Source organism: Pyrus communis, chromosome 3, assembly GCF_963583255.1.
Source record: "Pyrus communis chromosome 3, drPyrComm1.1, whole genome shotgun sequence".
In the NCBI taxonomy this organism is placed as follows: domain Eukaryota; kingdom Viridiplantae; phylum Streptophyta; class Magnoliopsida; order Rosales; family Rosaceae; genus Pyrus; species Pyrus communis.
The window spans coordinates 27,839,081-27,856,052 of record NC_084805.1 but is presented as its reverse complement, the minus strand read 5'-3'; the positions used below and the strand labels follow the sequence as shown (position 1 = coordinate 27,856,052).

The 16,972-nt window shown below is 35.6% G+C and overlaps 1 protein-coding gene and 1 pseudogene across 1 annotated transcript; one reads left to right on the top strand and one right to left on the bottom strand.

Annotated features, from left to right (window-relative positions):
• Positions 1-92: 92 nt before the first annotated feature.
• Positions 93-2,790, bottom strand: LOC137730302 (uncharacterized). The gene is made up of 5 exons (XM_068469368.1): positions 2,565-2,790; positions 1,909-1,962; positions 1,456-1,559; positions 982-1,020; positions 93-893 (listed from the first exon to the last, which is right to left on the bottom strand). Exons 1-5 carry the CDS (start codon positions 2,638-2,640, stop codon positions 741-743), a joined length of 426 nt encoding a protein of 141 aa, XP_068325469.1. The 5' UTR covers positions 2,641-2,790; the 3' UTR covers positions 93-740.
• A 1,449-nt stretch (positions 2,791-4,239) lies between these two features.
• On the top strand, positions 4,240-16,533 carry LOC137728558 (allantoinase-like; annotated as a pseudogene).
• Positions 16,534-16,972: the final 439 nt, after the last annotated feature.

Here is a 16,972-nt window from a genome sequence, read left to right as displayed (position 1 = left end):
AAATTAGTTTAGTTTTAAAGTGTAGTGACGGGTCAAATGAGAGCCCGTTTTAACCAATACAATTATGCTCAACCAAAAGGGAACGCTACTTTATGTGCAAACCCAATGCTTCATTTTTTTTTTCAGTGTGACACCGCTAACCACACCACGTTATTAATATGCCTTAACGCCTCGTTGGTTGCTACTAGCCTAGGATTTAATTAGAGTGAATAACTTGCTACATCTAATTTGAAGCAAGAAATAGAGATCCAAGTTAGAAGTAGAACGTTAAAGAAGGGAGAAATTTCCTTCATGACTAATTTATTTTCTCAAACATTTTTCCGAGCACTGAACTTGCAAATGTATCGATAACAATTAAATCATCTCCAACTCCAGTTCAACAGAATAAGAATCCAGTCTACAAATAACATTTCCAACGTGTTTTTACTGTCAAAGAATCGGGAAACCCGGATGTTAGTCTACGCGTAAGGACTATAAATAGGAAAAAGAACAAGAAATCCTGCAACTAACTAAAGTTATCCATTTTGTAGTATAGTTAGGTTTTTCTCTCTAGGAGGATCCTCTCCGGATCCTTAAATCGAGACCGTTCATCGTATATTGTACGGTCAATTTTCGAAAAATATTATTTATATTTAATTTTAAATAAAAGTATTTAAAATAATTTCTAACCGCATGATGTACGATGAACGAATACGATTCGAGGATCCCAGGATCCTAGAGGATCCTCATTCTTTCTCTCACTATGCAGAAGTGCCAAGAATGTCTTCGGCTGTTGATATGTCTTCGGCTGTTGCCGTGGATTCAGCAGGTGGTGCGGCGGGCTTTTCAACAGGGGGAGGCTTAGCCGGCCTGTTTGGACGAACTTTATCAGCTATGTCTGGATTTTTATCAAACTGCAAGATCGAGGAACGTTATAACTTTCTAAATATTCATCCTAGATAAAATGTAACCAGAACTTCACCGGGTTGAGAACGGACTAACCTTGAAACTGCAACCAGATACACAAGCATGAAAACACTCCTGCGCATAGAATCGGATCAGCAATAACTCATCTGAAAAAATGTGCATCGAATCAGAACCATGCTTTAGGACGAGGATGATATGCAACCATATGAATCTTTCGACATACAGAGACTGTTCAATGAAGGGTGTGAATATAAACATAAGTTAAGTTTACACTCTCCTACTTTTCACCTTAAATGCAACTATAATACTCGATCAATCGGAATTATTAAAAATGTCAGTTATAACATATTAAGTCAAAATTTTGAGAGTCCAGAGGCTACTATAGTGAATGACACTGACACTACCACCCGCAACCTTTGGACTTGATTTGATGCAAGAGGCCATATAGATTTAACAAACATGATCATGTGTTTATATTTTCACAAAATGTTACTTGCTGCTCAACGTATGCATTAGCATGCTAAGAAGAAGCTGTAGAGGGATATATACCTCTGAGTACCTGTCAACTCCGGGAGAACGGTCAATGCAAGCACTCCATTGTTGGTCCTTTAAGACAGGATCCTTATAGCATATCTCACTGCACTCTTCCAAGCCTGTATTATATCTACTCACTATATCACTTGAATTACTTATGTTCGAAACCATACTCGTATCTAGTAGCGTACTAACTCTTTAAACCAATAGTCTACTTCCATGTCAAGTTTCAGATACAGATATCAGAAGAGCGAAGTCAATGCAGATGGGAAACTTCCCACAGCATAATCGAAGTCAGTACTCTATGGGTAGCCAAAGGGTTCTTAGAAACACCATTTTCGTAATGTGTCCGTAAACATCAAGGTGACAAAAGGGAAATTCATAATGGAGAAAGAACAAAACCGAACATAAATTCTCATCGATGTATGTTCATACGAAAACTGAAGTGAAGAACAAGTTAATACTCACATTCTTCCCAAGTTTCTCCATCCGCATCGCACCCTTTTTTGCAAAATACTCTCCCTACAAGAAAACCATACAATGATCAGGGTAATAAATCAAGGTTTTAAAGAATTGAGTTTTAATGAAACACTGGTGGTACTATTCATTTTTAACGAAAATGACATTTTTACTCTAAAAAGTCTGGTAGTATTCACTTACAACACATTTTTATCATTTTGATTAAACTCAAAGTTTTCAAGTCCTTTTCATTAGTTTTGTTTTTAAAGAATAATCAATATTTGATCACTATTCAAACTGGAATGCCGGTGCTTGCGTGTACCTAAAGCAATCATTAATCAAACCCTAATTTACCGGGAAAATTCCGTAATAAAAAAACGAAATATTCGTCAAAATTGATCGTACAAAATACAGAAATCAAAAGTAGGGGTTGAAAAATTCTGCAATCCATCAACGACGTGAATTACCCAACACCAGATTTAACATAAACAGCGCGATAATTTTGGTATCAGTATCATTTCGAGCGTGAAAACAAGCGAAATGTCCAAAATTAGAGCAAAAAAATAAAATTAGTAAACGAAAACGAAAATCAAAAGAAACTAAGGAAATCAAAGATCCAGGAGGAAGCAAAATGTCAGAGAGAGTGAGGAGGAAAATGGGTTTACATGGAATCTGCATAAGAGCTGCGTACTTGTGCGTGCATTGGTTGCCGCACGGAGACCCCCATTGATGCGGTATCATCTTCTTCTTTTTTCTCTCGGTCTCTGAACAGAACCTTGCTCGGTGGAAATGGAGCGGTGGGAAAATGGGGAAAAGTAATCGAGGGCGATTTTGTAATTTGAAAGGTATTCGAGGGTGATATTGTTGTTTGACTTAGACCGAAAGGGCGTGAACCGCTGAACCGGCTCAAAAAGTGGCTAGGACTCAGGTACGGTGTCTAAATGGATAAGAACTTACATGCACCTAAGATGCTTACGTAGCGATGCCAAGTGAATAAACTAAAACGAATAAAAGATGTGTAAAATCATCTTCAAATGAGATGTCAAATCTTAAGTGGAATGTCATGTAATCAAATTTGAAGGTAAAAGTAAGATCCAACCGATATATCAATCTTATGTCGATTGACATATAAGTTTTCATATGTCAGATTTAAAATATGAGAAAAGGTGATGTCAAATTCAAACATAATTGATCTTTTGTTAATAGTTGGTTGTTAAACCTAAAATCCTCGATTAATGAAATAAAGTTTTTAAAAAGATAGTTATTGACATTTCGATGAAATCATCACGCGCTTTTTAAGATATAATTTTTCTCTTATATTTTTGTACTGGAGAAGTGTATGAAGACTTTTTTTATATATCTCAATTGTACGAGAGTTTTTTCTATTGAAAGTTGCGAATCAAAAGACAACGAATGGAGCGTAGAAAATTTGACCCCTACTAGCAGAATTGTTTGAGCAACCAATGTATATCGTCATGAACCATAATTGAATCAAGTCATCCAACGTAGATGACATTCGTTGTTTCAAATGATGTTTTCTTAGCATATCAATAACATTTCCTTTTAACTTATTCAGCATTGTATCATTTCTCTTTAGGATTTCTTCCAATACATAATGAAATCTTAGCTGAATTTGGTTTGTGCGTGCCAATATGTACATTCTTTAAATGTGAAAATGTTCATATATTAGTCAATATGGCAAATGCCATTGCAGACAAAAAGCTCAAGTAATCGCAATCCAAATTGAACTTGTGTAAGAACCAAAAATGCCACAATTAGATCGAAAGCCACATTTTACTACTAATCTTAAAAGATGATTCCATTCTATTTTAACACAAAGTTAACTAACAATACGTCACAAATACTAAGAGTTTGTCTAAAAATACTTTTAAAATGACTAAAAACACTTTTGGTGTAAATACTTTTAAAATAATTTTTAGTAAAAATGTAAGTAAATTCTGGAAAAACGCTTAAAGTGCTTCATATAAGAAGCATTTCACTGGTTATTCTTGCAGAGAAAACACTTCAAGTGCTTGTGGAACCCAAAAACATATTTTTTTTAAAGCGTTTTTAGTAATTTTAAAAGTACTTCCAAACAAAACTTAACTTATTTTTATTTCAATGAAATGTCACATATTACAAAATACAAATCCTCACGTACGCATGCCATGCATAATGTAATGTGAAAACGCAAATTATCATGAAGTGAGAAAGAGAGAGAAATATAGTGCCTTTGTGCACATGGTGCAGCATGGACTTGGTGGTGCTGGGCAGGTTAGTTGGATGTCACCGGTTCTTTCCTTTGTAAAAATTAACGTTGATGCGAGTTAGGATGCTGCCATGGGAGAAGGTTTTGCAGGGGCAGTGGTTCGGGATTCTTTTGGCAATTTCATTGCTGCTAGAAGAACCAGGATCAGTGCGCCTTGCGTTGCCGGTGCTGAAGCGATGGCTTTGTGGCGTGGATGTGAGTTGGGTTTATCGTTGGGTCTGACCCATGTTGTTATCGAATCTGATTCTAAGAAATCCATTTCTTGTATGAAGGGAAACATAGAGAATGGTAAATGGGAGGCTTTTCCAATTTTAGCGAGGTGTTTGAAGTTTAGGGTAGCCTTTCAGGATTGTCGTTGGTCTTGGATTCCAATATCAGCCAATATGGCGTTTGATCATTTGGCATTGCATAGATATGTGGAGATGTGTGATTTGTCTAGGGTTGATCGACCCCCATCTTCACTTGTGCATGTACTGAACAAAGATGGTTTACCTTGCCTGTCTTAATTTTGAGATGGTTGTGCAAGGGGGATGCTCAGAGCTTTGCTTCCAGTGTCGGGTCTTCTACCCCTTGTACTTCCTGTCTGTTTGTTGGTTGTTTGCCTCGTGGTGGGCTTTTATTGTAATTTTTGACATCTCTTGCCCTAGTTAATATAGTGTATATTTATGTGGACGAAAATGAAGATAAAGATATAATACCTTTTTATTAATAGGTTAATTAACAACTTTTATCTTATTTGCCTGATTAGACTAATTTGATGTTAACTATAATGTATAATACTTTGTATATGCCGTCAACAAACATTATTAATAGATAAATGGTAAGAAAATTCGTTAAAAGTGAGGTTAAACTCTCTACCACTTGGAGGAAGTTAAAATTATAAAATATTATGTGAAAAAACATAAAGCAATAAAGAATTTGTAAAAAGATATATTTTTTAAAAAGCCTACTAAGCATTTCTCTTATTAATATTTAACTTAAACGATAATGAATAAAAATTCATCTAACTAAATTGACCAAATTAATTTTGTTTTCCAAAGAATCTCCACGGTATGAGAGCAAATTAACCGAATTAATTAAAAACATCTAGAAATGATGGATAATTACGGTTTACCACTAATTATCCTCATTTAAAAATAAATAAAAAAAACGCAGCCCGAATTGAAAAATCAGAGCAATCAAAGGATACGGGTACCCCACGCGTGCTACGACAAAGCCCACTTGTTGGAAAGGAATCAAAGATTCAGGAATCTTTCCCGGGTTCTTGAACCTTACAGGGAATCGATAACATCACCCATCACACGGACAGCCCTAAAGTGCGCTCGCTCTTTTTGTATTCCAACTCTCCACGCGGACAAATCCCACTAGAGAGAGAGAGAGAGAGAGAAAGAACAGAGAAAGGAGAGAGAGAGAGAGAGAGAGAGTTTTGCAATCAGAGTCAGTGGAGTGAGAGATAAAAATGGAGGTGGTGCAATGGAGGATTCTGCCGCTGCTGACATTAATCGCTTCTTTCCTACTATTTTTCCATTTCCAGTATCCCTCCCAGGTCTGATGACAAAATTAACCTCCTTTTTCATGTAGTTTATTTCAATTTTTTTTCCCATTTTTCATTTGTTTATTTCGTTGGGTTGTATTTATGTATTTTTTTGCCGATTCTAATTGTGTAAAAATCTTATTAAGTTATTGGTTTTCTGTTAATACTGGAAAAGTTCGAATCAGATTAATTTTTCTTCCTTTTCTCTGCATTTTCTCGCCAACCAAACACTATTTTTATGTAGATACTTTGTTTTATTGTTTATTATTTTCTTGGGTTTATATTATTTATCTATCTAGACTAATTTTTTAATTTATGATTTATATGGTTTTTGCAACCTTCGTGGCATCGAATAAGATGGTATATATATCTTACATCATTTGCTTTCTTCGGAAACTGGAAAAATCCAAGCTAGGGACTTGAATTTTCCGTTTTTCCTTGCTCGTTTTCTCTGGATTTTCTCACCAACCAAACACTATTTTCGGTAGAGAAATCCGTTTTGATTCAGAGTTATGCTTGTTTGGTATATAATTCCAGTTGGCGTTTGTTGTTTACTTTCATTTTGGTAGCGGACAAGTTGATATGAAATATTAACCAATAATTGATAAATACCGGGTGATGATATGAAATTGTTTTAATTAGGTAAATCTTAGTTTACGTCGTAGAGTCATACCTAAATTGTTAATTTTAAGACAGTTATACATCTGCTAGTTTAATTGACGAAGTGACATTCATGAATAATAACTGAATGCCACGTGTCACTAAGGGATTTATGTGGTAATTAAAAATTCAAAAAGAAAAAAAAAACCAAAACTTCAAAATTCAAAATTTAGAATGGAACAGTTAAAAGTGAAAAAGCAAACAACCCTCATCGCCAGCCACCCTCTAATCCAACCCCATCGCCACCCCCCGCTCCCATCCAACCCCTTCCTCCCTTCTCTCCTCTACGCCCGCCAAACCCTAACTCCCATCCAACCCGTCCTGTCTCCCTCTCCTCCACCCTCTTCACCACCCCTCCATTATCTCTCCTCCACCCTTTGCAAAAACCCTAACTCCCAAAATATTTTGAGTTTTCAAAAAAATTGAGCAAACCCAGCATGAAATCCCTAATCCCCAAAATCTTTCCGACCCGTTTGAATTCGACTTCGATTTCGTCAAACACAGAATGAAAGCACAAAAAGACTTCGAATTCGTAAGGCAGCAGAAGCAGGTCGTGGTGCCGCTGAGGAAATCGAAGTCGAAGTCCTTTTCAGAAGAGAGAAGGGAGGAAATCGGCTTCGAACTCACATACAGAAGAAGTCAGAGTCGAAGGGAGGGAGGGTTCGGCGCTGAGCAAAACCCATTGCTACTATGGTTCCTTCTTTGAGGACTGAGAGGTTGTAGAGGAGAAAGGTTGAGTGATTCTCAGGACCCGATGACGACGTGGAGTTTGGTTCAAGTAAATAGTGGGTGGCGATGGGGTTGGATTGGAGGGTTGCTGGCGGTGAGGGTAGATTGCAGGATGTGTGGATGGGGATCGAAAGGGTGGCTGCGGATTGGAGTGTATTTCTAGGGGTTTTTTTTTTTTTTTTTATATAAATATTTTTTTAATATCTCAATGATTGTCTACGTAAGTACCACTTAATGATTGATTTAATAGCAATCTTAACGGATGTATAAAAGTGTTCAAGATTATGATTACTTTAAGTACCACATTGAGATGAAAAAAATTTTATATACTAAATGTTAAAAATCATAAAATTTCAGCATAATAAACCGAAATTAACCCGTTTTAATTTATCAAATAATAGATGAAGGGACGTTATGCTCTCCCACATTATAACCACTTAGAATATTCCACTAAGAAATTTTGCTGACATCACTTCCTTTTTTGGACATGAAAACGATATAGACAATACGAATTTTCACATTCATCCATCACAGTGGTTAGGTAGAAATATAGACGTGATATATGATATTGAAAGCTATGGGTGGCGATGGTGGTGTTTGGGTTTATTTATTTAGGTTTGTTTGGATGTACTTTTAATATGATTGAAAGTGTTTTTAGAAAAAATATTTTTGGATTTCAAAAACACTTAAAAGTGTTTTCTGCAAGAAGCACCAGTTATGTGCTTCTTCCAGGAAACATTTTAAGGACTTTTTCAGAATTTACTTGCATCTTTATTAATGATTGGTTCTAAAAATATTTTAACCAAAAGCATTTTCAGTTATTTCAAAAGCACATCCAAACGAGCTCTTATATTTATGTTATGTTCGTGTCATACTGTTCATCGTATAAATGAGAAAAATTATCATGTTCGTGATGTAAAATTAGTTGAACAGTGTCAAGTATGTATACGGACTCGTTTTTAATTGTTTTTAAATTGATTAAAAGAGCTTTTAAATAACATGTTTTTGAATTCCAAAAACACTTTTAAGGGTTTATTTTTAAAAGTTTACTTGCACTTTTAGTAAGGATTTGTTTAAAAACATTTTAACTGAAAACGGTTTTTTCAATCATTTTAAAAGCAATTATAAACGATCTCGTTTTTTGAGTCGCGTGACACAAAATATTTCATCTTTGGTTATGCATTGAACTTTTAGTGCCGCAATCGAGTGAGAAGTTAAATGCCATGCTAATGGAGTTCGATCGTTCTTTCTATTTTACAGCAATATCGGAAAAGTTGCAGCCTGCTTCCTTTCCAACATTATTGGATCGCCAGCAAGCGCATTGTGACACCTCAAGGGGTCATTTCCGGAGCAGGTAAGACGATATTCTAAATTATACTAATTTACGGGGAAGGGAATTCAACTCGTGTGGAAGGAGGCGAGCACGCAATATGACACCAAATTATAATTTAGTTTTCGTTTACGAAATGTGTGAATGAACAGTTGAGATGAAGGATGGGAAGATTGCCTCCATTGTTAAAGAAGACGAAAATCATGGGAAAATCAAGCTGGAGAATGTGATGGATTATGGAGAGGCTGTTGTCATGCCTGGCTTGATTGATGTGTAAGTTATGATACAATTAATTTCGTCTTCTCGATCTATTTCTTCATCGTCGCAAAGGTTAATTAGGGTTTTTGATTGGAGCTTAAACGCGTCGATTGCATTGATTCAGGCACGCACATCTCGACGATCCTGGAAGAGCTGAATGGGAAGGATTTCCATCAGGAACAAAAGCTGCTGCTGCTGGTATGCCTTTATAACTCTGCTCCGTTGTGTTTTCGTGGATTGTTTGAAATCGATAATAGATTACTTTTCTTGCAGGCGGGATAACAACATTGGTTGACATGCCTCTAAATAGTGAGCCATCAACCGTCTCTAGAGAGACTTTGGAACTCAAGATTAAGGCAGCGAAGGGCAGAATTTACGTTGATGTTGGTAAGAACTTGAAGCTATATGTTGGGGATACAATTATACTAAATTTTTTTAGAACTGGTATAAATTTACATACATTGTGAACAGGTTTTTGGGGAGGTCTTGTTCCTGAAAATGCTTTCAACGCATCTGCTCTCGAGGATCTCTTAGATGCCGGTGTTCTTGGTCTAAAGGTAACTGTTCAAGTAGTGAAATCTGTGCGTAGAGAGATATCTGTTCCATTATATTTCTTGTGTTGCAAGTAAGGGTCTTAGCAACTAATTCAGACTCTTGTGTCTTTAGGTGTTAAGAAATTTCTGAGTTTGATAATTGGTTTCTGTCGATCGAATGTGGACAGTTTTTCTGTTTTCCTGCATTAGAAAACAGTGTTCTATCCGTAAATTGTCTCGTCTGATGAATTTTTCGATGTCTGTTCTTGTAGTCTTTCATGTGTCCATCCGGGATTAATGACTTTCCTATGACAAATGCCACTCACATTAAGGTTTGTTCCATGAGATTCATCCCTTCCACTATCACATAAAACATCTAATTTACCTTGCAGTTAAATTAAAATCAAATAATTGTCGTGTTATTTGTTTATTGTATCGCTGCATCTGTTGGCTTCATGAGATGAAATGTTGTTTGCGCAGTTCTAATGTCTTTTTAAAAAATCTGCGTTCTTTTCAATTACTTGTTCCTTAGGAGGGACTATCTGTACTAGCGAAATACAGAAGGCCTTTACTTGTACATGCAGAGAAAGTACAAGATCTCGAAAGCGACTTGGGAGTTGAAGGTGGTAGTAACGATCCTCGTTCTTATCTAACATATCTCAAGACCAGGCCACCTTCTTGGTAAGATATCGGTTGCTCCAATGGCTTGAATTTCAAATTCCAAATCCTTATTTATATTACAGTTCTCACTAAAATTGTTCTTTTTCCTCTGTTTTGGAATCAGGGAAGAGGCAGCAATTAGGGATCTCTTGACCTTGACAAAGGACACGAGAATTGGTGGCCCGGCAGAAGGAGCTCATCTTCATATTGTTCACTTGTCAGACTCACGCTTTTCGTTAGATCTTATTAAGGTATAGTCTTTTCCAAGTGTGGTTATCTAGTGTCTTAATCCTCTCTAGGTTAAGCAATGCAACTGCCTTTTTCTGCATTATCACAGGAAGCGAAAAGTGGTGGCGGTAGTCTAACTATTGAGACGTGCCCCCACTACTTAGCTTTCTCAGCAGAAGAGATTCGCGATGGAGATACACGTTTCAAGTGTTCTCCACCCATCCGTGATGCAGCCAACAAGGAAAAATTGTGGGAGGCTTTGTTGGTATGTAATCATGTTCTGTTTCCCTGCCCCCTTACAAAGCGATTTTCCAAACTACTCTAATTTAAGCAAGCAGATTGCTATCTACCGTCAAATTGATTTGATTTGGTTTTCAATGTTTTGTTTCAGGACGGACACGTTGACATGCTAAGCTCTGATCACTCACCAACTGTGCCAGAACTTAAGCTTCTCAACGACGGAGACTTTTTGAGGGCTTGGGGTGGCATATCATCTTTGCAGGTTAGCATATTTTTGCCTTAAATGTAACAAGTTACATTGTTTCAGAACTAACTGACATTGTTTTTGGGGGGACACCTGGAGTTTGTTCTTCCTGTGACATGGTCATACGGCAAGAAAATATGGAGTGACATTACAACAGTTAGCTTTATGGTGGAGCGAAAGGCCGGCCAGGCTTGCTGGACAAAAATTGAAGGTGAAATTACCATCAGTTTTTCCTGCTCAAATCTGAAGTTTGGTTTTACAGCATAGGAAAAATTGCTTTGTTTTAGCCAACTTTCGTGCAGACGCGTGTATTTTCATATATGCATCAAGAAAAACTAGAATTTCAAAGCTGATTTATGTCTCGTTACCAATTGAATTCCAATTTTCAGGGGGCAATTGCAGTCGGGAACCATGCAGATATCGCAGTATGGGATCCGGATGTGGAGTTTGACCTCGATGATGAATTTCCCACCCATGTTAAACATCCGGTACATACAATTTTCCTTGATCACATTTTTAAGAACCTCTTGTTAGAGTATGAGTGTGATTCTCACAGTTTAGTAATAATCATTGTTATTTCAGATTGGTATAAAGAGGTCTTAATGTGTTTATAAGAGTTAATTCAACTTTGGTTTGAATTGAAACTCTACTGTTGGCTTGAGAATAGAACTCATACTTGTACAAGGATTTGGTCTTGTATTTCTTGTAGGATTATTATAGGGTAATCCAGATTTTGTAGTATAAAAACCACAAGCCCCTGCTCTCACAAAAATACGCTCTTATTGTTCCAATTACCTATAAATTGGAGAGCATTGAATTTTGCAGAGAGGAGAAGGTTGTGCGTAGATTTCTCTAATGGCTCTTAATCCTAATTTGTTGAACATAGTTATGATATGGTGTCTAGTACTATTCTTTCCTTTGATCAATGCCGTAAAGAACATGTGTGTTGCTGCCGATGCATGTCGCGCTCAGGACAGATGAGGGAGGAAACACGATAGCCTTGCGTTGGTACAGAAACAAATCCAATCTTCACCATGTGTGGGATAGGGAGATCATACAACAAACTATGAAGGACTATTATGATAGAACACACGGGAAAGACTTCGGCAAACAGTTTTGCTGGTATGTGTTGCAGATATTACTTCAGTATTTGCATATATAGAATATTTGGAGTGATGATTGTGATTTAGTTAGTTAAATCTTATGTTCTTGGCTAGTTTGTTATAGAGCTTATATGTTTGCTCTTACATGTGGTATCAGAGCCAATGGATTTTTCAATTAAGTTCAATCACTGGTCCTTCAATCTGCAAAACTAATTGCGAATTAAGTTAAAGAATAAGTTTGTTTATTGGTTTTATAGAACGATGATAATACGACGTCGTTTTAGTAATACCCTTTTGTTTTTATTTCTGACCCTGGCAACGTAAAAGAAAAACTAGGGATTTATTATTTAAATTTTTTTACCATTATCGATCCAATAGGGGAGAAACTCGTGTTCTTCAATCTGGGAAAGGGTGAACTTATTCTTGCTTGCTTCTTTGGAGATCAATAAAGAGATTTAGTAAAACACATTTATCTTAAACATCATAGTTCTAATTTTGAGAATTATTGCTTCCGCTGTGTTCATTATGATGTCTGAAGATTGAGGTAATTGTGGTTTCTTAATCCTTTATATGAATAAAGATGTGCATAAAATATGCCTTGTACAGACCAAATATTAGTAAGATAAAAGAAAGATGAAATCTTGGTTTGATGACATTAATAAGTTTTTGTTTGTCTAAGAGATATTAACGTTCATGGTTTGTCTTTTTATGGGAATTTGTGTCGATGGATTATGGCCGTCACTTTGATGATGATTTTGGGTCGGCGCGTCTGTAACAATGGCGATTTACTTCGATAATTTGCAATGGTACGAGGTTCATCAGAATTGGGAGTGATGGCAATCCGCATGGATGGGTCTCAAGCATTGATGAATAATTTGTTTCGTTGATTTGGAACCAAGGAATTGCAATCGGGTTGACGAACATGGGTCCAATGATGCATTCAGGTAACTCAGTTCACTGTTTCATGCATGATTAATTGTTCTCCTATATGCGTGATTATAGTACGAAGAGTTGGAGCATAATGAATTAGGGCTTTTGCTATTTCGAGTATGCTTGTTTGTTTATATATATATATATATATATATATATATATTGTGAAGACATGATTAAACTCGAAATCCCTATAGATGCCAACTTGTGATTTATGTGAGATGTCTGGAATCATCCTTTGCTGTATAAATAAATTAGTGTATGTCTAGATATACTCTTCTATTTTTCATTAAAGAGTCCATGCGTATGCATTGTTTCATGTATGAATCTCGATACATTTAAATTGCGGGGAGCTACACATGCACATCTTAGTGTCAATTCTTGATTTTCAATTAGTTTGATTTAGATCAAGTTTGGGTTGGAATGGATTTGATTGTATATAATATGCAAGTCGGCAGGTATTATAAAGCAATAAATACAAATGCATATACGAAGTGGATGCCAATTGTTTTGTGATATATATATAATAGCATATATGAATGAAATCTGTACCCATATGGAGATAGCATTCGTGCACAGACGTTGTAATTATGGGCATACAGTTTTATCTATATCAAATAGAACTTGCATAAGTTTCTCTGCATATTGATGCATGCATACAAGAAAATATATGAACAGATGAATGAGCATATATATGTGAAATATGTTTTGGGTAGAATCGTTATTGTGCATATATGACGGATCAGTATACAGTGTAATTTGGGTTTTATTTTGTAATGATCTTATTTTCATTAGTTGACCCAAATTAGATTTTGTGGCTTGAAGACTTGAAACTGATCTTTGAGAAGCAATGGCATTGCGTGAGACTTCAATGCGAAATGTTCTGTTGCCAACTCTTATTAGGTATTTTGTATATATAGTTTTAAGACCTAAAAATTGATCGGGAGATGAATGGCATCATTTGAACTTAAATGCATGGCATTGAAAATTTAATTAGTTGTTTTGGCATTGACCTTAACCTTAAAAAATTTACTGGTATGATTATATAGGTCAAGCTATAAATTTTGAGAATTAGCTTGTCTCATCCATATACAGGGATGATAAACAAATTGCTTATGTGAGCTATTGTCTATATTTTTGTACAACACAAATTGACATTGCCGAATGCATATTGATTTAATTTATGAATTCATAAGAGAGCATGTGCTTATTGTATTGTGAAAATCATAGTTTACGATGCATGCTTATTATATATATATATATATATATATATATATATATATTTGTGATTTCATATATGATGCATGCTTCCGCTATTATGCTTTGGTTGAAATCACAAATAGTGAGGAAGATGAACTTTGAGTTTTCCAGAAGAAATAGTGGTCTTGATTATCTCGTTTTAATCAAGACATATTGTTGTGATATATATCCAGACATTATCAAAATTTGGTTGATCTTGCTCGATGGATATTGAACTAGTTAGGATCAAATTGAATGCAAGAATATTGTGTTTGCTATTCTGATTTAGATCATTGTTGAAACTGGTGATTTTGGGTTTATGTGAGATAAGTTTTTCCGAATGGATTGTGACTATCTTTTGATACATAGACTGTTTGCCTAATGGTTTAGGTGTATTTGACTAAACTGAGATTATGCAATTGGTAAGGAATCGGGAATCAATTGGTTCATATCTCCGGTTTCTTTATTGGTTGTGCAGTACATTCTGCTTATACTTAAGTGGGAGAATCATATGTTCAAATGTAAGCATAAGGCTATTTAGGCGGGCCATTATAATTCATTTGGATGCTTGCAAACCAGTTTATGGTTTTATTGAAGCAATTGGTTGAATTATTTATGTTACTTAATTTGTTCAAGTAATGAGAAGTTTAGTGCTATTTGCTGGAACTAAACTTAACTTGATATAGTGGGAGCAAACCAATTTATGTGTTTGTTCTAGTCAAGTAAAATCACATTGTTGTAAATACAAATTGGATGAATGTGATCATGGAATCTGTTTGCATATTGGTTACGGCAATTGATCACATTGATAAGACATTCAGTGTATTGCAATGACTGATAGTTAATACAGTTGATATTAACTTATACTTAACTTGTTTGTGTTAAGTATGGCCTAGATAAGTGGGAGCAAATTGGTTTGGTTTTGCTATATTGGTTAAGTGGGAGCAAATTGGTTTGGTTTTGTTATATTGGTTCACATAATTACAAAGTGCAAATTAATTATGTTGTGACTTTTGAGTTAATTCTGTGATGTAACAAAAAAGATTCTTAAGTTCAATACTTTAAAATGCATAGGTAAGTTGTATGTAAGGTTAAGCTTTTGTTATCCAAAAGATTTGGTGATCGCTTCTATGAATATGATAAAGCTGTTGATTGGATCATAACTATGTTATTCATACAATTATGAATAATTTTAAGTTGACAGCCTACTGTCAAGAATGTTTGGTATTTTTTTTTTTTTGGGCTATATGAGTGGGAGTAGACGCCTTGGTTTACTCTTGAGCTTAGATACATTGCTATGAACATGAACTGGACATTGTGATTTGTAAGTTAAATCTGTATTTTGTGTTGCAGAGGCAATTATAAATTCATTGTTTTGGTTTATGTAAGCTGGTTGTGTCTATGTACTAGTGTGTTGATGAATGACTTATGTGATCACCTTTATATTGAATTTGAGATGATTATTTACTATTGTGAATCATACTCAAGTGGGAGAATGTTAGAGTATGAGTGTGATTCTCACAGTTTAGTAATAATCATTGTTATTTCAGATTGGTATAAAGAGGTCTTAATGTGTTTATAAGAGTTAATTCAACTTTGGTTTGAATTGAAACTCTACTGTTGGCTTGAGAATAGAACTCATACTTGTACAAGGATTTGGTCTTGTATTTCTTGTAGGATTATTATAGGGTAATCCAAATTTTGTAGTATAAAAACCACAAGCCCCTGCTCTCACAAAAATACGCTCTTATTGTTCCAATTACCTATAAATTGGAGAGCATTGAATTTTGCAGAGAGGAGAAGGTTGTGTGTAGATTTCTCTAATGGCTCTTAATCCTAATTTGTTGAACATAGTTATGATATGGTGTCTAGCACTATTCTTTCCTTTGATCAATGCCGTAAAGAACATGTGTGTTGCTGCCGATGCATGTCGCGCTCAGGACAGATGAGGGAGGAAACACGATAGCCTTGCGTTGGTACAGAAGCAAATCCAATCTTCACCATGTGTGGGATAGGGAGATCATACAACAAACTATGAAGGACTATTATGATAGAACACACGGGAAAGACTTCGGCAAACAGTTTTGCTGGTATGTGTTGCAGATATTACTTCAGTATTTGCATATATAGAATATTTGGAGTGATGATTGTGATTTAGTTAGTTAAATCTTATGTTCTTGGCTAGTTTGTTATAGAGCTTATATGTTTGCTCTTACACCTCTATGCATTCAACTTAATCTATCAAACCAGTTATGTCTGTTATCGGAGTTCATTGCGTTGAGCAAGTATTTTACTCTCTCGTGTTACCTTTTCCATGTATAGGGCATCTCAGCATACTTGGGGACCAAGTTATCTGGAAGAGTTGCAGCCACATTTGTAAGAGGAAACCTTGTCTTCAAAGACGGGAAGCATGCTCCTGCGCTCTGCGGCATTCCAATTCTGGCGAACTGAGAACGGAAAAAGAACTGCCGATTGACGAGCAAAATCGCACACTCTCTCATGTATATATGCTTGTATGATCAAATCTCATTCACGTATGGCTCTGCCACAGTTAAGCACTGTTCATGGCATTCATCTCTAGGGTTTAAGTGTACATAGCCAGTTGCTTCCCAGATCTGTAATATTACAATTTGCAAGACATGTCAATGTAACTACTGAGGATTTCCACAATAGTTTATGCGAGTTCGATTGTATATACGGCTCAAAATTTTCGGCTCATTGTCTGAGTAATTTCAAGTTTGGTTTCTTCATCCAAATAGAGACATGATTCCAAGTGATGCAAATACAAATCAATTTGCCGCATGTCGTGGATAATAGACTTTAGCCTTCAACGAACTACACACTTTCCAAACGTGACATCAATCAATAATTTTATTTTCATAGATTAAAGTAGTTTAAAAAACAACTTTATGAAAACGAAACAAAATCTCAAATGATCTTTTTTGTCAATCTCAAATGATTTTTTTGCAATTCTTTCTAAAACCCAGCTGGCAATATTACTGTATCCCAAACACCTAAGAAATTACTTGGTGCCTAAGTAACAATTTCCCTATAAAAAAAAAAGGGCATATCAAAAACCCTAACTTCGTGCCTAAGTAACAAATTCCTGATCACCA